At 38.5% G+C, this 23,013-nt stretch overlaps 1 protein-coding gene across 1 annotated transcript in view; it reads left to right on the forward strand.

Moving 5' to 3' along the window:
- Window positions 1–4,585: 4,585 nt before the first annotated feature.
- The window catches only part of LOC111345017 (uncharacterized), a 31,989-nt gene continuing 13,561 nt past the window's right edge, over window positions 4,586–23,013 (forward strand). Inside the window, exons 1-8 of the mRNA XM_088747883.1 lie at window positions 4,586–4,675; window positions 5,260–5,304; window positions 6,310–6,645; window positions 6,849–7,100; window positions 10,675–10,801; window positions 12,689–12,760; window positions 13,608–13,691; window positions 17,086–17,169. Of these exons, the coding sequence (XP_088604009.1) occupies window positions 5,265–5,304; window positions 6,310–6,645; window positions 6,849–7,100; window positions 10,675–10,801; window positions 12,689–12,760; window positions 13,608–13,691; window positions 17,086–17,169 (995 nt within the window). The 5' untranslated portion in view covers window positions 4,586–4,675; window positions 5,260–5,264. The remainder of the gene's footprint in view (window positions 4,676–5,259; window positions 5,305–6,309; window positions 6,646–6,848; window positions 7,101–10,674; window positions 10,802–12,688; window positions 12,761–13,607; window positions 13,692–17,085; window positions 17,170–23,013) is intronic.

The raw sequence follows: 23,013 nt of genomic DNA on the forward strand, positions 1-23,013 counted from the left end.
CCTTCAGTTTCTCACCCTTTTTAAACGGAATTTCAACTAAGAGATCTTTCTCAGTCATTTGGATTCAAATCACATTCGTAAATCATCACTTGTTTGTAATATTTCGTCCTGGCATAGAAATGCAGCCAATCAAGAACATCTATTCTTGGGAAAAAGACCTTGCATATTCCGCGGTTAGTTGGGCAGCAGCAGTTCATAGAAATGTTTACTTGGCAGTCCCTGCCGTCACTAATTTTCCCGCCGAAAATATGAAGGGCTTGGTAGATGTTTTCTTTGAGCGAACACGTTCAGCATCTACAAACAATATAACAAGATTCATTTCAATCACCTTATTACTTCGAGTGTGTTTCTCAACAGACCATCGTTGACCGAGCAGGTCACTAAAGTTGCCTAATTCACGACACAAAATTCGGCTCTTGTTAGGAAACTGGCGTGGAGTTGCAGGAGCTTACATAGTGAAATTCCACCTTAGCCAACCGCTTTTCGGAGATAATATTACCTTAAAAGCTGAAAAACCATCTGTTAAATCTTACCACACGTAGACTGAGGAAAGCGAAGAGGGAGAAAATAAGCTCTAGCGACATATGGCCTACGTCAAAACTATAGAAGATCGTACAAGTTCACTGACTGATGTTGATAGAAATCATTTTGAACTTAAAACCAAATTAGGGGATAACAAATGTTTCATGGCAAGGATATCATTTGTTACTTAATAAATGCCCACGTAATTAGTAGGGCTGCCTTGGTAAATCTTAGTCATGGGATCCCACGTTTTTCCTTAACATGCGAAACATTTGTTAGGCAAGAGTTTTCCACCGTACACCGCGACCACACTCGTACCCATCTTTTTCGCACTCAACTTTAAAATACAGATACATTTCTGTGGCAGTGTTCACCACAAGGGAGATACAGCAACATGGAGTTAATATTGGTGGGCTCTGCTCTGGTTTATCTGAAAGTTTTTGTGTCGGAGTCAAGGCCAGGTCATGTGTAATACTCTTGGCCAAGGCACTTTACTTTAAAATACCTCTACCCAACCAAGAGTACCGTACAAATGGGTGGTGGCGTTACTGTCAGGGAGACCTCATGCAGGCCTAAGATGACAGGGAGACCTCATGCAGGCCTAAGATGACATGCGTCCCATTCATTCAGATCAACTCGAAACAGATTAGAATCTACAAGTATTTTCCTTAAGTTGAGCGGGTGGCATATGTCTTCGTGGGAGTTTTACTATGATTTGTCATCCATATCTTACATCTCAGTCCTTGTTGAACCGTGGGACGATCTCACCGGTGGTCGTTCTCATATTGGCCCCAGGTGCGGCCTGCAAAAAACGGTTATCCCCCATTTCTTTGAGCGCTATCATTGGTTGGTGATCGGAGGTGTGTCTGGGGGCGTAAGAGCTTGAATAATAGCGTGAGAACAGGCGAGAATTTTTTCGCGCTCCTCCCCTCACCCGTGACGACTCGCACTTCGTGCCCGCCTCACGATTGTCTCCTTTGGCCTGAAAAACGTAACAGGCAACACGCCGGTTATGCTGGCTACATATTATCTACTGTATGAGAATTAATTGCTATTGTACAGGAAAAACGTCATCAGCTGTTATTTTGTTTTTTGAAGTCTGAGAAATTGAAAAGAAGTAAACCATTGAGTTGTGTTTGCAAAGATTTTGTAAATGAATATTGAGAAAAATGAAATGCTCCATTGACATTTTTCACAAGTTCTTCCCAAATATTTGATTATGATCGCAAAATCCTTTGTTATTCAAATACTCACAAAACACGTGGAAGTAAAAGTATGATTGACTATTCAGTTTAAAACAGGTTTGAATATTTAATTTCAGAGATAACGGCCTCTTGATAGCACTTATAAATTAGGAGTATTTGCATTGATACCAAACTGAACTGCGAAATGTCTTACCGTGAAAAAAGTTCAAATTTTCAAAAACCAAAAATAATATATTTGGAGAGCTAGATTGATTTTTAGGATTATGCTGGGTGGAAATAAGCATTCTTGCGGCTAGCAACTAAAACGGGTTGAACTTTAATTTAGTATGTCTTCTTCGAAAACTTTACATATTCAACTTACCTGTTAAATTTTTTAAGGCTACTTGTGCCTGTCGATTAAAGTAAAAAGATGCTTTAGATGTAAAAGCTCCCTCAAATGAATTAAAAATAAAAAAGGCTTCATGTTTATCAATTGCTTGTGCATAAATCAAATGCCAGCTTTAAACATCTGTGTGGGCTTTTGAAATATATTTATGTCTGTTAAACAATTTGGTTCTGCTCCAAGAGTTCTGATTATAATTTATAAGTCTAGGTTGCTTATGGTTATGGCAGAGCTTCTCTAGATCTTGCTTTCTTCAGTTGTGACTTTGTAGTATATCTGTTCTTTCACGACTGAGATGGTCTCCCATTCAGAGGCGGATCCAAGATTAAGTCAAGGGGGGTTCGAAGAATTGTTCGAGGGCATGCTCTCCCGGGAGATTTTGAAAATTAGGTCTTCGGAAACATTGTTTCAAGCATTTTGAGGGAAAATTTAGGGGGTTGGACTGAACCACCCGAGCCACCCCTGTATCCGCCCCAGCCATTGAAGATGGCACTGTACTAGTCTGGGCAAGATTCACTGTTTACCAATACTGTATAAGAGGTACAGAACTACACCGAAAGCCTTTAAACCAGGACAACCCCAGCTGAGACAAGTAGTTCCCACTAAAAATTTCTCATTGAGTTCCCTTGCGTTCAATTAAACACACACGTGCGTGCATACGTAAGCTATGGGTCCATGTTCAATTACTTAAACTCCTCAACAAGTCAACAAGCCTGATTTCCATATGAAACGTCCCGTAAGCTGATCAATCATGAAAAAGTTAGGCGAACGATAATATGTTTTGCGTTAGGTTCTTCGGTAGGAGAGAAAGTAAAATAAAACTCTACAGTGATATGTTCAGTTTATGGTTTCCCACAATCTTCGGGAAAAAAGAAACATTGTGAACATCCCCAATGATCTTCATCTTACTTGATTTCACGAGTACTTTTTTTTACAATTTCTCGGGTACTTAATTCCGCGATTTTGACGAAACAATAGTTCGCGAGGTTTTATAATCGCTTTTTCAAAAAGCAAATATATAAAAAAAGCCTTAAATTTCGCAACTCAAGTGGTTCCAAATCATTTCATTTTGCAAAATGTCGTAAAGATGATCACTGGATTCTCTGTTCCATAAGTCAAATTTTGCAAATTAACCTCATTTGACAACAGAAGATAGAAAATAGAAGTTACCTGTAAGAACAGTTAATAATTTGTGTATTTGTTGACACATATCCTGTATATGCTGTTTTTTCAAATTTTGATAATTTTTTTTTCTGCAATTCATTCTCCACAGAGGATTAACTTTCGCTTGTTTATATTTTGCGATGATTTTTTCATGTGCGGATCTTTACTAGAGTGATTTATTTACAGTCGCAAAAAAACGCACAATTACAGATCCTCCAAATTAAGTACCAATAAGGTAATCCACCTAATAAATAACAAATGGTGCTTAGGTGCTTATTTCCTTTCATACAAATGGTGCTTAGAAAACAAATGGTGCTTAGGTGCTTATTTTCCTTAATACAAATTAAGATATGTTACCCTTCTAACAATTTTCAGCAAATGCACTTAACTTTAGACATTAAATCTTACAATTGATTCTCTGTTTACGAAGTCGAAGGTATGTCATTTTCCATGTACAGAGGAGGATGAAGTATCGGCGTGTGTTAAAACTTCCTTTCCAAACTAAAAGTAAGGCATTTAGAATACTAATTATAAAAGCTGAAGACACTTCTGAAAACTCGTAAAAGAAAGGTAATATAACTGGAAAGGCTAGAGGCTGACTTCATTTTGTGGTAGATATTCCCCTCTGAAAAATTACTCACGTAATTGTTTTGCCACAACTAGTGCGAGCACTATTTTTCTCTTCTTTTTTCCAGTTCATCTCTTTGATTAAACACGCTGAAAAACTTCTCTTCAGGATCGAGCTATGTGAGATAAATATATGTCGAGCCCCTACGTTAGTAGCTTAAGCATAACCCTACCAGCTTGAAACATCTGTTAAGGTTTTATTGATGTATACGCGAATAAATTATTTGTTGTGTTAGTAAAAGCGACTGTGGCATAAAAACACTTCAGCGGAGAAAGGAACAATCCCCGTTCAGGTAACCTTGCAGTTTTTTGTGTTATAACTCTGTTACTAAAAACGATTCAAGAAGAGATTTTGCTGCACTGCCGGAGAAAAATAAGAAGGCAAAAAAAAAAAACTATGATAGAAGAGCGAGACGTTATGCGTCGTCGTCTGAGCAACTGACCTCTATGTAAAATTGTGGCGGCGACGAGTTTGCAATTTTCGTGTTTAAATTATTAGTCAGCCTTCAACGCAACTTAATTACAAAGAAAGCTAAATGGACTTCTAGAATTGAGATAGGTGTGACTGAGCGTTTTCTTCTATCACCGAGAGTGTCAAAACGATAGTAAAATACGTAGTCCACGAAAAATGTGTCGGATGTTGCTAGAAGCCTTTAATTACAAGAAATGTTTAGAAACAGCAATAAAAATTTTAAGTGAACACTTTTTATTGCAGGAGTATCAACTAACCTACACAGTGTCATTTTGAACATCTGATGTAAGCAGCTGAAATAGTGTAAGTTAGAAATTATTTCGCTGATTCATTCAAAGATTTGGCGAAGGGTGTTTGGGTGCTCCGATGGGTAGAACAGCGCTAACATTCTCAGCATATTTATAGCCATAGTGACTAAAGGAACGCTTTGTCCTTAAGGCATAAATGTCCTGGTTCAATAATGAGACGAAGAAAGTAAGATTGAAGCGAAGGTGACACTGAACCGCAACATATATAACGTAGAGATGTACAAAGGTGCCGAGGAGAGTCCTACAGTTAAGGTGCCGAGGAGAGTCCTACAGTTAAGGTGCCGAGGAGAGTCCTACAGTTAAGGTGCCGAGGAGAGTCCTACAGTTAAGGTGCCGAGGAGAGTCCTACAGTTAAGGTGCCGAGGAGAGTCCTACAGTTAAGGTGCCGAGGAGAGTCCTACAGTTAAGGTGCCGAGGAGAGTCCTACAGTTAAGGTGCCGAGGAGAGTCCTACAGTTAAGGTACCGAGGAGAGTCCTACAGTTAAGGTACCGAGGAGAGTCCTACAGTTAAGGTACCGAGGAGAGTCCTACAGTTAAGGTAGCTTTGAATTTTAATACTCATTTGTTTTCTTTTTCCAGGAAAGATGTCTATCAACACCATGTGGACTTTCACTTTTGTTTTGGGTAAGTCGGTTGCACTTGTTTGTAAAAGTCACATGTAGCTTTCACGAACGAGCATGAGACACATAGCTGTAGTTTGGGTATTAGAACATTTCAAGGCAGACACAAACGTGATTTGCCGGGGGTAGGCTGGGATCAATTCTGTCGGCAGAATATCAACGAATAAGCGATGTTTGAGGCGAGTATTCTGTCTGTATGTTCACGTAAACTTATGGGTAGAACCAAGGAAAATCATTAACATTATCTAAAAGCAGAATAATTGAGGGAAAAATCTGTGAAATTCATTGGCTCTAATTGTATACGTTGATAATTTCTGTTTTTTTTCTTTGTTTGTTTAATTTTGTTTCGTTTTGTTTTGTTTTGTTTTTATATTCTTGATGCCTTTTTAGCGGTTCCTCCTTTTTAATTAACACCGGTAAAGTAATAATACTGTAATATATAGTTTTGAGGAATTCATATTCTTCATAAATCAGTTATAATTTGTGGAAAATACACATGACCAAAGGGCCGAAGATGTTACGGCCACTAAGGGTCATCTCGAGCGAAATTTTAAAGTCTTGGTAAAATTTCAAGCAAATCACGTGATTTTACTGATGAGCATTGGAGGCACGGCAGTATAAACTTTTTTGAGGGCGGAAGTCATCAAAGCCTTACCACGGCATATAAGACAGTTCTTAACAAGAACATCGCATTTGTGTCAAGATCATGTGCGAAATCCATGCTTACCACATAGATAATCAGAATGGCCCATAATGAATCGGTTGTTAACTACTGATGTAGGAGTTTGACTTGGTCACCGATTTATGAAAAGTAGATTCCTCTCATATTACAGGTGCACTAGAGAAATACAGGAAAAGTCTATGAAGCTAATCTCAAAGTTTATGAAGATTTTACATTGTCGTTTACGTACACGATAAGAGAGGCTTCAAAAGGAGATAGACAGTCATCAGTCTCATTGTACAAAGTGTGTTCACTTATTATTCTATGAAATTATTTTCTTTATAATAGTTGCAATAATCACAGAAGTTTACCCCAGGATAAACATCGAAAACTTTGGTTCAACTAAGCTCCTTCAAGTGGAGAAAGGGCAATATGTGGAAATAAGATTTCGCATCTTTATTCCCCCTTTATTGTCTGGATCACCTTGTGCTGATGAGGAGTATCTTGAGATCCGTGATGGTTATAATCAGTCTGCCAATCTACTGGGTGTATTTTGTGGAAGGTATACTCCTTATTTTACCCTGCGATCCAGTGGACATAACATGTGGTTAAGATTTTCACCTCAGCATAAATACCGGTTTGAGCGGGGTTCAAGATATGAGGGAAAATCAATGCATAAAACTGGTAGGAATGTTCAATGTTTAATTTCAAAAAATTTCTGCTGGCATCTTGATTAAAATTACAAGTATGTAATGGCATCGTCGTTGTGCAGATCATCCGACCTGAGGAGGTTTGATTCCCCTTGGAACTCAGATATTTTTCCTTCGTCCCACGCTCGTGAAGAGACAAAAAAAAAGTTTACTTTAATATTTTCAATTTTTCTTTAGCTCCTGTAAACCTGAATACTGTAGCACGGACCCAGTTTGTCCTACTCAACCATTCTTCATCTCTGTGGTGCCCGGCGGGAGGGGGACCGGCTCCTCGTATTGTCTGGAGAAGGAATGATGATGTTGTGCAAGACAGCACTAATGTGCGACTCCGAGTTAACGTGACTGAACAAGAAAGAAATACAAAATACAGCTGCGAGGTGGACGACCATGGTCAGTTGAAGAGGATTAACATCAGTCTTGTTGTTGAGAGTAAGTTTCAAGTTACATATTTACTTTAAGAGGAGCTCAGCTGTTGTTTGTGCTTATGGTAACCTAACGATTTGTCTTCCGAATTTTCGGGGCCTTTAATTATATTTTGTTTTAGAGTGAAATTTTCCACAATTTTATGTAAGGGTAATCGCACAAATAATATTCATGAAGTAAATCAAGTTTAATTGCAGCGTAGTTTCATATCTCGAAAAAAAAATGACTTGCTACAATATTTTAAATGATTAATTTTGCGTTTAATTACTGCGCAGGTTACAGGTTGCTTAGAGCGGCGTTTATTCGTGATGTTAACGAAAAGAGAACAACACGTGACATAAAAATTTGTTCAAATTAGGCTCGTAAACTTATTTCAGTGTAAAACATTTCTTTTCTGTTCAATATGGTAATTAGCTTTTTTCATTTCTATTCCACCCTTGTTTTTGATTAACGAATTGGGAAGTGAAAGTGAATTTATTGCAAACATGTTGCATGGGATTAATCTCAACAAAACGAGAAAGTGAATGAAATTTCAAATAAACTTCTGTTTTGTCGTTTGTTTTTTCGTGTTTTCGAATGAGCGCTACTCCTGAGAAAGAAAAAATTAAAAATAAAGATATTAAAATCTGCGCTTAACTTTGTAAATTTGTCACAAGCCACGTCAACTAAACGAGACTCCTTTTTAAGTAAATCTTTTCTTAATCAAGCTTAATTAGGTATAATTAGGGTTTTTTCTACAATGAAACTGACAGGCAAATGAGAAACAGCTGTATGAATCCAGTTTTTAAATTTTCAAGGCCCTTAAATCTACGATCGCGAATTGTTCATGCTCCATAGTAAGCGATATCAACCATAAAATTCTGTGCACTTAGAGCGAACCTCTCGAAAGTAATCTCCGCTTATCGAGAAAATCCGTCCGTTGGAAAGAAATGGAGATAGAAATTGTCAAAGTATTCATTTTTGACACTTGATTTCTTTTCCGATGAAAAAAATTTCTCTCTCCCAGCCTTCACATCAGCGTCCTTGTGCAGTTGTCTCTTTATTTAATGGCATTTTATCTGTTACGCGCAGTGGTTTAATTGGTTCTTATTTCTAAGTTCATGACAATTTCAACCTCCTATCTGTTTTTCTGTGGTGTTGTATGGGTGACATCATTTGTTAAATATCGCGTTGATGGAATCGGCTTTGATTGACTTTTACTTAATGTCTTTGATTTGAATGAATGAGCAATATATGAACTTGCATAGATCTTCATCGGTTCGCCTTCTTCAAGGTCTCAAACCTCCTCACGGGCTAAAGAGCGCTCTTGCCACAACGCTATTAACATGGGCCTGCTTGAAGGCCACGACACTCTCTGAGAGCAAGGCCTCAACGATTAGCAACCGTCTAGTATCTACTGCCGGTTCTCCTTTTTTATAAACGAACTGAGATTTGCTTGTCGTAGTTGCTAACTTTCTGGAAATTCATTCTACTCCCCTGATTCTAAACGAATTATTTAACGAGTGCATTCTGGTGCCGCGTTGTTCGAATTCATGTAAACATTTGTTAAAGAGGTCTTAAGAAGACGAAGTTGTAGCAGCCGCTTGCATCTATCACAGCAGCCGTTGGAGTGGCCTAGACTTTTAAATTGTACTGGAAGCCAGAAATGCTGTCTTGTTACCAGTTTGAAGGGGAATGATTGGAATTAATCATACCTTGACCTTTCTCCTCATTGGAAAGAATTCGACCAGGTCTGAAATAATGTAAATACTCACAACTTTCCTATTCTTGGCTTTTCTCTGATTTCTGTCCATAGTTAATTGATTTAAATGAATTACTGAAAATGAATCTAAAAATAAATTAAAGTATATTAATTATCGATATTAAGCGATTGACTGCACTGAGAAACTTATCCAACTACAATTGCTAATGCATATGGTGAAGCTATTCTCTTTATCTCAGGTGAAGGAGTATGTTGAAAATAACACTGCCTGCAATTAATGATTTTCTCTGTACTCCCATCGAGAACTGTGCTGATCAAAATATTGAATATCTGAAGCCAGGTATTCGCAAAATTGTTCAGTATTGATAGATAAAAAAACTTTCTTAAGTCTCAAGGCAAATTTAATGCAGCTTTCTTTTGAGCTGAAATACAGTTGAACCCTGTTAATACTCGTAAGTCACTGGTAATACGCGCGCGGTGTTTAAGTCAGATCCAATAACCGCATAAGAAATTGATCGCCTGTTTCTCGCAGACAGTCTTACTCCCTTAGGTGAAACAGACGGTTTGAAATCCCAGGGCGGAAGATCGAGCGTTTTAAGAACACATCTTTAATGAAATCATGTATTGATAATGATATCGCATAATAGTTTTACTAGCTTTTTATCACCTTGTTTTTCACCACATTTTTTCAACAGAATTTGAATCTTAGAATATATATATTCATATTACATTATTAGGTTATAAAGTTTCTAATCATATCATTATATGATCATATTATTATCATTAAGTTATAACTTTATAATACGTAGTTCAGCCCTTGGGCTGCCTTGTGTTTCATTACTAAACTATCTAGCTATCTATCAAAAGGGAGGAGAGTTGCTTACTTTGTCATTTAAATCAGCAGTTTGATCAGTAAACGACAGAGATTAATAAAATTGGCTTGACCAAGCGTTTTAATTTGCTTTTTTAAATTTAGCACGAGGCCGTATTAACTGGGTGAAATTATAAAGGATTTTACCGTTTGGGATTTTAAAATGCGGCCGGTGGCCGGTGGTCGTATTAACGGTGACCACCTTTACGAGGGTTTTGAATTCGAAAATGTATGCCTTTTTTTCCAAGCCGAAAGAAACTTCCCGTAAAAATCTAACAACGAGGTGATCATATTACCGAGGTGGCAGTAAGGCGGGTTTACAGTGCATAGTGGTCAGAAAGTGCTGCAAACATCTGGTGTCAATTTTCATTTAGAAAGTGATTAGTAAACGGTACCCACTAATCACCCAAACGTAATTCCATTACTTCAACCACGCTCGAGAAAAAATGCCCCAAACAAAGCCAATGTCCAAAGGCCACGGAGGGCCGTTTTTCGGAGAGGATGGCCATTTTAATCGCGCGATGCACATGTTACATGAGGAAATTGAGAATGGTTATATTCGGTCTACTAAACATTAAAAAGAGCAAAATTTACCCCGTATTACCTTTACATTTCTTCTTATCTTTAGACAGATTAAGTGGAAAATAATAAAGAATACCTTCAATTCCCAACAAATCCCAATATTTAATTATTTTAGATCATACTATTTTTCACTCATGGCTAGTAATAATCATACCGGTGATTAAAAAAGACTTTTTGTTACAAAGTACAGAACAAAATTTTTTTTAAAAATCTGATTGGAAATTTGCCTTTCATTTCAGTGGGTGACATTTTAGTTTCTGATGATGTTAAGGAATGCTGCTAAACGGATGGTTTACTTTGTAACGTACCATCATCGATTTGATTGAACAGCTTTCGGTTGATAAAATCTTGAAATAAAAGTGAACGATTAAAAACAAATATGATTCAAATAACAAGTTTAATTGAAGCCTGTTTTTGTTTGTCAGCTGAGTGCCCTCAGCCGTGCCAATGCAAAGTCCTTAAAGGTAACATGAAGGGCTTAGTATCAGCCAATTGTGAAGGAAAACAGCTGAAGTCCATTCCAAAGAAAATTCCGCGAGCTACAGGAAGACTGTAAGTACTTTGTATGCATCATATTAAACCTTAAATTTGGTTTCTGTGTGACTGAATTAAGGGGTGGCACAATGACCTCAGAAAGTATGAGGAGTTTGCAATTATTTCATTGGTGTAAACAACCACAAACATTAAGAACTTCGATCCAGAAAAATATCTTGAATTTTGCAAGAAAATTTATATTCAACAAGCGCCAAAGGTGGGATTTTGTCAGGAGCTAAGGAGAAAAATTAACAGCTGAGACCAGACGCGTAGTTTTAAATTTGTGTTTTGGCATAGATTGTGATCTAAACTAAGGAGCAAAAAGTGAACAGGTCTCATGGATATAAACGATCTGTAGGCAGAGATAATCTTAAAGCGATAAGAGATTTCTCACTTTGCAAAATTGAAACTTTCAAAAGATACTATATTTCGGACTATCAGACTATTAGAGCACTTAATCTTTTGATTGAAACATACTCAACGTAGGACATAAAAACTGACAGGCGACAAACACTGAATAATTTGGTCCATCAGGATTATGTTCATAAGGCCCTCTTCAGGCGCTTTCAGACTTTAATGCGGGAAAAAACTTAATTCCTCAAGTGAAGCAGTTTGGAAATTTACACGTCTAGATGAGCTAAGGAAAATAATATTAGGATCAGCTGGAGATTTCGACTTCAGTAAATTTCTTAAACTCATTATTTCAAATCGTAATCAAGGAGAATTAACCCGCGTCAAATCACTGCAGTGTAAAAATAGTCTAACTAGACGGAAAATAGTCGATCTTAGGTCAACGAAGTACAAAGTTCTTTGCATGAGACGCTGGCCTGCTCATCAACATATTGGTAAGAACCAGGTAGTAAATCTCAATCTGAAGGCCACCGCTTTCCCCGTGATCAAAAATAAAAAACCGACTGGAGGATTATAAAGGCTTTAACAACTGCAACACTTCCCGTGAGCTTGCATTTGGGAGAATGACCGCCGACCAGAATCTTCTAAGCTCCTCGCGATCATATAAAATCTTTACTTACTATCGCATTGAGAAGAAGTGGAGTTTTCCGGCAAGGCCGTAGTCTTGTCAAAATCAATATCGATTGAGTTTTCAGATGGTATTCATGATTAAATTATTGGCAAATGTTAACGAGATAGATCGATGACTAAATTTGATTAGGAACTAGAAATGTATTTGTGGTTCAGTCAGTTTGCGTTGGTTCGATTCTGATTGTTTTATTTTGTTTTGTTTTGTATTTTTAACTCTCTTTGCATTCGTCGCTCAGTGTTAAGTGAATCCTCGCGGGTAGGTGTGGATGCCCCCATCACACCCTCCCCAGATCCTGCTCCCACATGTCTACATTGACCCTGAAAAGTGAAACGCTCCTTCATATTTGACTCAGTTCAAGCCAATGAGCTTTGGAGCTTATTTCTATATTCACGGGGGATAATTCACTTAAAGCTAATGCACAAAGTGAGGCAGAATTTTTTCTAAGGGCAGCATTGAAATATACATCAGTAGATAAACACTTGCTCCTGATCCTGATTGTGTAGGGAAGCTTAGTATTACATGTGTTTCAAATTTTTTAATTAAGAGAGCCAAAAAATATTTCGGGTGTTTCCCTTTGCATCATGATCATTAAATACTTAATTCTTTTTCGCTGGTTCTAGTAAACAGAGAAAACATTGGTCTAAGCTCTGGTGTTTTTGAAGAATAATCTTTACTTAGAGAATTAATCATTTCAATTGCACACGTCACCTTGACAAAAAACTCATAGCAAGTTCATTTCTATATGAAGCTCCGAGTCAAATTAACAAGCAGCATACAGACAAGTCCTTAACCATTTTGTAAGCTGTGAAATTCAGGTTCACAGCCGAGTAAATTAGGTAATTGATTTGTTAATTTGTTTCTAGGGACCTATCCAAAAACGAGTTGCAGAACTTGTCAGCAGGGGCCTTTAGTAACAACACGAAGCTGGAACATCTGTAAGGACGACGTTTCTTTAGCAGACGAACGTTTAGTGATGATTTTTTTTACCTCGTGCCGATGTAGGGAGGCCGAATTTGAACTTTCACATCAGACTGAGTTGGAATCCAAACTTCCTGTGGAGAAAATATAGAAAAACGATATTTCTTAAAAAGGGCAACCTCCCTTGCTCCGCTCAGTCAAATCACTTTAAATATTTATCTGGGGTCTCCGGTAAGAGAGTCATCTTGGAAGACCTTACTGTACCATTGCAACAAGATATGACGACCCTTTTCGAGTGGTAATCAATAACCTCGCCCTACTCCAACCACGCCGTTTTTGTCTTCCAATCTCTTGACCACGTAGATACCCAAGGATCCTATACCAAAGTAAAATTTATCATGATCGCACAGAAACATTATCGCCTGACGCAGATCCTTAACCAGAGCGTTTTAAACCATCAGATTGAAATGTCTCAGAGGATAAGAAACAGTAAGAACTATAAGAAATCAGAGAGCCAACGCCAACAAAGACTTTAAAAAATAAATTTACTTATATTCGACTTTAACACTGGTCAACTTTTGTTTCGGATATATGGCCAGCGAGGTTAAAAGGAATCTGACAAAGGGTAATCTAAAAATTTCTCTTTAATTTCATTAAAGTCTAGCCTTTAAATTTTCGTGAGGCAATGAATCTGATTAGAGTATTTGCCCTCTTTTAGATTTGTACCCCAACTCTAAAACGACATTAAGCTTTGCATTTGTTTATAGTATTTTGAAAAGTATCGTGTGCTTTCAAGATGTAGGAAAACATACATAACATAGGCAACAGAGTTCACGCTTCGTTGTGATGACCTATTGGTTTCAGGGACTTGTCCAACAACCAGTTACAATATTTACCACCAGGAGTGTTTGCTGACATTGAGGTTTCCCTCTGGGAAGATTTGACGCTGTAAGTAAAAAAAGTAAAAGAAAAAAAATTAAATCAATTGATTGACCAGAGGACTCCTGAGGACATGTTTAAATCCAACAAAGATATTAAGAAATAAAAGCTAATGAGGAAAAGCAATATTGCTTCGAGTTGCAAACCTCTCTTGCGCCGCAAAGCTCCCTTTATTCTAAACGAAAAAGCCAAGGTGGCCCTCACTGAGTTGGGCTTCCCTCTATGATGGAGGTGTTACTAAACAGAGTAACGTAGTAACGAGTAACGGAGCAATAAGAAATTGCAACGAGTAGCAGGAAAATTAATATTTTAATATTTCAATATCACTTGAAAAGTAATTTGGGAGCAATCTCTCGAAGTGAGACCGGAAAGATCTCGGGATTTACTTTAGTTTTTTCAATCGCTCCTTACCTTTAACAATCGAATCTTTATCCTAACACTTCTTTTTAGAGTTTATTCTAAGCATCGCTCAAGGAAAAACAAATTAGAATTTAGGCGCAAACCCAGTAGTAATGTGAATCGCTTCGATTGTTTACGATCTGATATTAAGCACAAGCCGTGAGCCGGTTAAAGGCAGTAAATAGCACACAAAGCGTTTTTAACAATCCGTATATTACTTCTCTCATTTGAATTTTAACTTATAAAAGAAAACCCGGCTTCCGTCTCACGGTTTTGGGAGTGTTACTCCTGATTAGATAAGGGGGTGTTACCAACCTCAGAAAGGACTAAATAAGCAAAACCATCTGGCCTCAGGAGTATTGAATATTACTATACCAAGTGAGATCTCAGGGAGTCAAATGAAGAGATTTTCGAAAGTGTTTGAAACTTACGACGCATAACTTAAATCGTACCAGATGTTGTGAATTATATACTTTGTGGAGAATGGGGAGGTTGCCAAGCTCTTTTTTGAGGAGCTTGGGTTTGTTAAGTTGGGTGATGTGGAGTGTAGGGTGGTCCAGCCCCCTCCTCCTGCACCCCAGTCTACCACGGTTGTGGTATCTCTGTTTCCCTTTGAGGGATCTAAAGAGGCTATTAGCACGGCCCTGTCGGCATATAGATCTGTCAGATCCGTGCGCAATCAGGTTTGGCCCGGTAGGCCTTCGGTCTCTACCGGGTCACGTATTGTGCAGATGGTGGTCAAGAAAGTTATCCCGCCGTTTATTCCCATCCGCGGTGTTCGCTGCAAGGTCTGGTATAGGGGGCAACACCTTCAGTGTGTGACCTGTCGAAAGGTTGGCCATAAGTCCACCGAGTGTCCCCTTAGGGGCAAATGTTTCCGGTGTCATGGAGTGGGGCATTTGGCTAGGGACTGTAAGATGGTTGTGAGTGCTCTGCCTGTGGCGGATGCTCCTGAGGTCGGAGGGAGTGTTGAGCCCTGTGTAGAGATGGATGTACCCTTGCCTTGCCTTGCCCAAGGCAGTGTTACGGCAGCTGATGCATCCGCTCCCGTTGCTCAGGACAGTGTTGTAGAAGAGGCTGAAGAGTGTGACTACTCCTCTGATGCCAGCGACGATCGTTACCCGTCTGCCACACCGGTTGATCAAATACCGACCGACAACGTTTCCCGTAAACGTTCTGCACCCCAGACATCTCCGGTCTCAAAAGGAGCCGTTAAGAAGGCCCAACACTCCTCGCCAGCGGTTCCACCCAAGAGTGATATTTGCAATGGTGGCCCTAAGGTTCTCCTTGAAGTTCCTGAAATGGCTCACTGTTCCGCAGACCACCGTGCAATCGTGTGGGAGATTGTGGTTGACTATCGTAAACCGCCCAGTCAGCGTAAAACCTACGGCCAGTGGACTTCAGATCCCCGATTTTTCGGGTTGAGAGATAAAGACATCGAGGCTGCTATGGCTTTTTGCGACAAAAAGTTCCCACTTTTAAAGTAATTAGTTAAGTCATAAAAAGAAAAACAAAAGAAAATATTTAGTTAAGTAATGAGCGGGTGTGTTTAATTTCTGGGAGTGAGTGTGTAATTTTTAAGTGAGGTGGGGTTCGATTCCCCAGCGAGTTTGGCGTCTGGTGACCCTCGTTTATGGTGGTCCCCATCCCTAAGGCATTGCACGCCAACCAATGGGTTGGGATTAGACATGTAGGTCGGCGGGATTGCACCTCCCTTCATCGGGGCCCGGCTGTCCTGCTTAAACATAAAAAAAAAAAAACTTTGCAATGCATTATGCTGACGTCAAACCCTTGATTCCTTTCATCTGAATCGTAGGTGATTTGCGAGTTATTATAAAATGACTCAACAATCTGCTTTAACAAGTTTTTTAATTTGGACAAAAAGACGGTGTGTTTTACAAGCCATCGTTTCAAAACAAAAAATATAAATCTTTTTGCGCGTCGCATACGAAGTCGTTTTAAAACCGTTCATGAAAAATCCTGAGACAGAGGAGTACACGTTTCATTTAACTACAAAACCGCCGTGTACAACATTTTGTATTACTGAAAGTTGTCATCAGTGGGCATCCAGGCCTCAAAAGACAACATTTTTAAATCTACAAAGGATCATGGAAAGTGGGGGACCTCAGTACCTTGGAACACAGCACTGTATTTCTATCAAATCCTCGTAAATAAGAGGAAAAAATTTTTGTCTAATTTGGTTACCATGGCAACGTAAAAATCCAAGCTACTAAACAAGTGCATTTTAGACTTCCTAAGAGATTAAATGTAAAAGAGAACTACATATTGCAAATTTAAAACGATTCTGGAAGGTTTCTCTCTTAGTCTTATTACATATCTGAATACGAAAAATGAACAGATAATTGCTGGCTCAGCTAGAAATTTGGACAAGTACAAATTGCTAAAAACTTAGTATTTCATATCGTGATAAAGGAACACTATTCTGTGTCGGCTTACTACAGGATTAAAAAGACTCAAACTAAACGGAAAACCGTGGATCCTGGATCAGAATAATACGAAACGCTCCACATGAAGAGCTCAGCATCCTATTTAGTGTCAGAGAATTCTCATAGTGCTATTGATACCAGGACCCCCTGCGTAGTTGAACATTTGCTTGATTGGTTTTGGACCTTCACTTCTTACTTGGCCTTTCAATAAAATATTCGGACCTATCAACTGTGATGTTAAAGGAATACATTAAGAGATGATGTTAAAATGAGTGTTCCATTTCTCTCAATTTGCGAGTTTTAATTCTCGACAAGCAATTAATCTGATTAAAGTCTTCGCCTTCTTTGATATCTGAACCACTGCTCAGAAGAGCAGATGGTCTGAGATGCTGGCATATTGAGAGAACGATGTTATTTTGCATTTGGATCTTCAGGGTAAAGCAACTTATCTAATTATTCATCACTGTGAGGAAAACGCAAACGTTCATTGTATTTTTAAAAAAGTACGTCCCAGACAGCAAAGTTCACGCTTCGTTGTAATGACTTATTGATTTCAGGAACTTGTCAAACAACCAGTTACAGCAATTACCGCCACGAGTGTTTGCTGGTATTAAGGTGTCCAACCAGGGAGAGCTAAAGCTGTAAGTAAGACTTCTCTACTGCAAATTAAGGTTCATGAAAAGCAAAACAAAAAGTCTTAAGTAGATAAATTGATGCGAGGCTAACTATGCAGCCGAATATCCAATAGGAGCAACCGCTTTCTAACTGTCTACAACTACTTAATAAGATCACATGAAGCCTCTTGTTTCACAAAGTTTATATTATAGCCACCGGAAACGAAATAGTTTTTCCGTCATATTGTTACTTTTTAAGAGCAGATCTGTGCAAGAATCAAACAAAATCGCAAATCTTCGGCAAAGCCGGCTAAAAAAAAATCAAATTCACTGGTCTTTTGAATATAGATAGCCTTTAGTAAGTATATAAATGCTATGTAGCTTTTTCCTTGAAATATCTGTGAATTCCTGAGAAACACGATGGATGCCATTTTCAACTTAGGCACAACAGGTGGCGATCCCAAACACGTACAAACAGGGTCAGTGAAAGTAGTCATGAATCACTTGACTCGCCTGTCAAAACTCCGGCGCTAGAAAAGCTGTAATAGGTCCAATTTGTTTTACAACTTGCCTTGGCGTGAACACCATGATTTCATAAACATTAGATTTATCTGAGTATTCAAGAGAAGTGAAGAAGTTATGGCTCTCCCGTGCTCCATAAAACACGGCGAAAAATAACGATAATTTTGAGCGTGTGCCTTGGTTTGGAATTTCGCAAGATTGAGATTGACAATACCTCAGTTAACGATCTTTCAGAATATGTAAAGTTTACTTTTGGGGAATGAATGTGGGGTTTTGTTAATAATTCTCATCGAAATACATAAAATCACGCCATGTTATGAATGCGTGACCATTAACAAAAACAAAATCGTTTTTGTTTTAGAAATCCTAGCGACTCAAAAAGCGTAAAGGGGAATGCAAATATACTGACCTCAACTTGGATATAATATTCTCGAATTTTCAAAGTGCTTCAAAATACCGTTTGTTCAATTTCGTTCGTGAGGTTTATCATGAACAGAGCACAGGCGGCCCAAGCTCTCTTTAATTCAACACCGATGAAAGGAAGCAAGGCATTCCATTCCACCTCCCTAGTGAACTTTGCTGATGGGTGGCAGTGGTTTCGGGTGTCAAGAAGAATTCCGGCTGATGCTATATCAGGCGTGATGGTAAAGGTGTCATCTACATATCGTCAATAATAGGAGGGCAATTTGCCATCTTAAACGAGTTTATCTTCAATGGAGCAGATAAAGACAATTTCTCGAGCTTACCAAATGTTCTAACAAATTTGATTGCCTAATTAAGGAGATACTTTTTATAACAAAACTTAAACAATCCCTAAACGTACAAACGGACTCGATTTGCGCCAAGGTATTCACTGGAAGAATTTGTGATCCTTTGTTATTATGATAATCTGTAGAGACCAGATAAATCAAATCTTCACATTATTTATTCACTTTGCCTTGAGAATGGTGTTATGATGACACCGAAACGTCGTTAAAATTTGCTTGCTTTTTAAGAAATCGTTTCTGATCAAATCGTTTTATTACTTCTTTCAATTTTAAATTTCACACGTTTTCATTCCAGTCAAGTAGACGAAAAATTATCTGTGCCATGGTTTTGAACACAGTTACTTTTCGAAATATTTTTCAGCTTTTGTCTGCGAGATGGTAAGGATAAACTCTCTTTCAAAAATGTCCTTACACCTCAGACAGGAGACGGGGCTTTACACACTCAATGCAACATTACATCAAGCAACTGAGGTCTTGAGCGTGTGTTTCAGGATGACTGAGTGACTGTCATCCACCCACAATCCTATAAAAGTCTATTGTAGACCTCCACATGATAAAAATCATTTCCTTTTTTATATCAATCGAAATCCCCTGTGGTGGGCACCGATTCATCCATGAGCAACAGTTATTTTGCGTGAGCTGTGGAAAATAAGAAGTCTGGGAACAGCGAACCAGTTATCTTGATCCTCGTTGAAACACTAATTTTCAAGTCGTCCGTGATTCACGAACGAGTGTAACAAATCCACTAAATCGCGCAGCATTGTTACATACGAAATGTATACGATTTCTCTCTTAGTGCTTCTTCGTTGAGGTCCTCTTTTCGTTTTAAGGGCTGGAATTTTATTGAGTAGCCGATTCTACGATGTTGTATCTCTAAGTTTCCGACAAGTATTTTCTAAGCCCCAGAGGCTTCTTTGAGGTAAGGTCAGTAAAAAATTGCAGAATGCAAACTATAGACTGGCTAGAAAATGCACACAGGTAACATAGTTATTTCGTCTAAATCCTTCTCAAATATTGTAACCTACCTATTGTAACTTTACGATGACGTCTTCGACGACATTCACCCACACTTTTCGGAATATTTTAAGCTTTTGTTTACGAGGTGGTAAGGGTAGGCTCTCTATCAAAAATTTTCCCAGACGTCGGTTCGGCAGGAACTTCAAACACTCACTGCAATATAACACCAAGAAACCGAAGTCCTGAGCGTGTGCTTCAGTTTGAGAGTGACTGTCATTCACCTACCATCCTTAGAAAGGACAATTTCTTTTACAAACTCAGTGTTTCATGCTGTAATTTAGGAATGATATTCCGTGTCGCTTATCTGGCCTGATCAGAATAATACAATAAGCTCTACACGAGGAGTTTAGCAGCCCGTTAGTGTCAGAGAATTTGCATTGTGCCACTAGCTTCCGTGGGATTGTAGCGGGTGTATTCAATCATTCATCAGTGGTCTTGTAGTGGATGTGTTCCGGCTTTTCTTAGCGGTGCTGTAGCTGCTGCAGACAAACGTTCGTCAGTGCAGTTACAACGGTTGTGTTCAAGGATTGTCAGCTGTATTTAAGATGTCTCAAAACGTCTGGTGAGACGCATGCCATCTCACCGATTTCTCTCAAAACCTCACAGTTTAGGAGGGTTACCAAGTCATTCAAGAGTCCCGGGTAGTTCATGCTCCTGGATTATTCCTGGAGTGTTAGAGTCCCTCCATCAAATCCCTGAGTAAAATACTAAATTTAGCTTTTGTAGTTGTCCTCAGTGTATCCGTCTATCGTGTCCAATTTTGGTTGAAACAAAACTTACGGAGTTTTGAACACGCAATGGTCATATGATAAAATGCTTATTGACTGAGCTTGGTCGGCACAGACGGGAAAATATTTGGCATTCGGTCATGGCGCGAGGATGTCGCGCGTGACCTCAAGCCAAAATTTTTCCGTCCAGCCCTACCACTCAGTTAAAAATTACAAATCTTTTTCTGTTGGAACTCTTTGAAAACCGTACTTGGAAGTTGGCCCACTAAAAAAAAAATGTCCTTACCCGGCAAGCGTACAATGTGAGCTAATGTGCACCACATTGTACGCTTTCTAAGCTCTTAGCCCACCAGATTTAAGAGCCACTGGCCATAGATATTTGCGTTAGTCCAGTTAATTTTTACTGCTCTAAATTGGCAGAAATAATTATTAAAATTACTCCCACTTTAAGGGATCGTTTTCTAAAGGTTCAAAAAAGCATCAGACAAAACAGGATTAAAATCCATGGCATTCTGTCAGTGTGAGTGAGAGGGATTTGTTGGAAGTGCATTTTTCGAGCTAAACTTAGCCTCTTGCAACAAGGATTTGATGTGGGGACTTGTTTTTATTGTGTTTTTATTTTCACACCCTTAAGCCTTTTACGCTTATTCAATACTCATTTCTTAAAATTTGACCTAATTTCTCTCTAAAATGGGCAAAATTTACCAAGTTTTGAGCGCAATATAAGAACTGTTACGAGGCGCGTATGGATGAAAAATGATGACCTTACAGAGAATTGTCATCGCTGAGCATCCAGGCCTGAAATGACAATATTTTAGAGTTTGAATAAACCATGGGAAGAAGAGGATCTTGGTACCCAAGAATACATTGCTGCATTTCTGTTAAAGCCTCGCAAATCAGTTGTATGACAATAGAATTTTTAGCTACAAGTTTTTCTGCTACATCAAAAATTACTACTATTTCTCCCCTAGTGAATATTTAATGATGTATTCTTATCTTAAGTGTTATATTTACGGAAAAGCCGATTCTACGATGTTATATCTCTGAATTTTTTATCACCCTTACAATCTGGAGTGGGTGAGACAGATTTTACCTTCTGAGTACTATGAAAGTTTGGTCGTGTACGATAGAAGAATTCAGAAGAACATACCACACATTCAAAGTCTTTCCTTATGTTTTATGCCGTTATTAATTCAAGAATCATTTTGTCAGTTACAAGTATTTTCTAAGCCGGCCCCTGTGGCTTCTTTGAGGTATGGTTTCTTCACGGGAGGATCAATTAAAAAAATACAGAATGAAAACTGTGGACTGGCTAGAAAATGTGCGCAAAGAAGAGTTATTTCGTCAAAATAGTTCTCAATTGATTTAACTTGCGTGTAGTTACATTCCGATGTCGTCTTCAGAATGCATTCACGTACTTTTCGGAGAATATTCGGCTTCTTTTACGAAGCCGTATGGATAAGCACTCTTTGGAATATTTTCTAAGACCTCAGCTCGGCAGGAACTTGAAACACTTACTGCAATATAACATGAGACACTCACTACAATATAACATGAAACACTCACTGCAATATAACATCAAGAAACTGACGTGCTGAGCGTGTGTTTCAAGATGAGAGTGACTGTCATTCACCTACCATTCTCATAAAAGTCCATCTTAGGACTCCACAGTGTTTACCCTTTCAGCTGATGGAATCGTTAATTTAATAGAAGTACACTCAGCTACCGATAATCAATCACTCATTGATTTGAATTGTAGGGACATGAAAAGGATAAGCTGAATTTAAAGCGGTTAAGGGCACTTTCAAGATAAAGGAATATATTCTCTTCTAACAAATTATCCGTTACCTGAACATCTCTACTGAAGAATACGCTTTGTTCTGTTGACTTGTTGACAATAGGGACCTGTCCAACAACAAGTTACAGGATCTACCACTAAGTGTGTTTGCAGGCATCAATGCTTGCGAAGATGCAAAGAAATAAAGCACTCACAGCGGCGCTGTGAGTTCTTTATTTCTTGTCTGAAATAAAAATTAATTATCACATCTTGATGTATCCTATCAGTTGAAAACACATGAAGAGGAGTTACAAAAGGCTCATTCTTGAATAGTCAATTCTAGATAGAATTTGTGCTCGTGGCTCGAATGAAAATTCAGTATGAATTTCATTTGTGTCAGTTGAATCTTCTTTGTGAGTTCTGGAGGAACTTAAAGCAGCTTGGAAGTTTACATATCTAAATAAGCAAAGTGAAAGTGATATCTGGCTAAGCTGGAGATTTCGACAGGCGCGAATTGCATAGTTACCTTTTTAACTCAATATTTTATATTGTAGTCAAAGAACAATCAGTTTCGCGTCAGATCACTGTAGGATAAAAAAAGACTCAAACAAAATGGAACACTGTCGATCCTGATTAGAATAATACAAAAAGCACTACTCGACGAGTGCAGCGGCCCGTTAGTGTCAGAGAATTTCCATTGTGCCATTGGGATCAGGGGCATTGTAGCGGTTGCATTCAATCTTTCATCAGTGGTCTTGTAGTGCATATGTTTTCGGTTTTTTCAGCGGTATTCTAGCTGTTGTATACATGCGTTCATCAGCGCTGTTACAACGGTTGCATTCAAGGTTTATCAGCTGTATTGAGAATGTCTTAAAGCGTACATCAGCGTTCTTGTAGTCAGTGTCTTAAGAGTCTGTTCACGCGAGGACCGAGCAGGCGTGAAAAATGCCATCTCACAGATTTCTTTCAAACTTTTACAGTTTATGAGGGTCACTAAGTTATTCAAGAATCCAGAGTAGTTCAGGCTCTTGGCCTTTTCCCTGGCGTATTAGATTCCCCA

Source organism: Stylophora pistillata, chromosome 1, assembly GCF_964205215.1.
Source record: "Stylophora pistillata chromosome 1, jaStyPist1.2, whole genome shotgun sequence".
NCBI lineage: Eukaryota > Metazoa > Cnidaria > Anthozoa > Scleractinia > Pocilloporidae > Stylophora > Stylophora pistillata.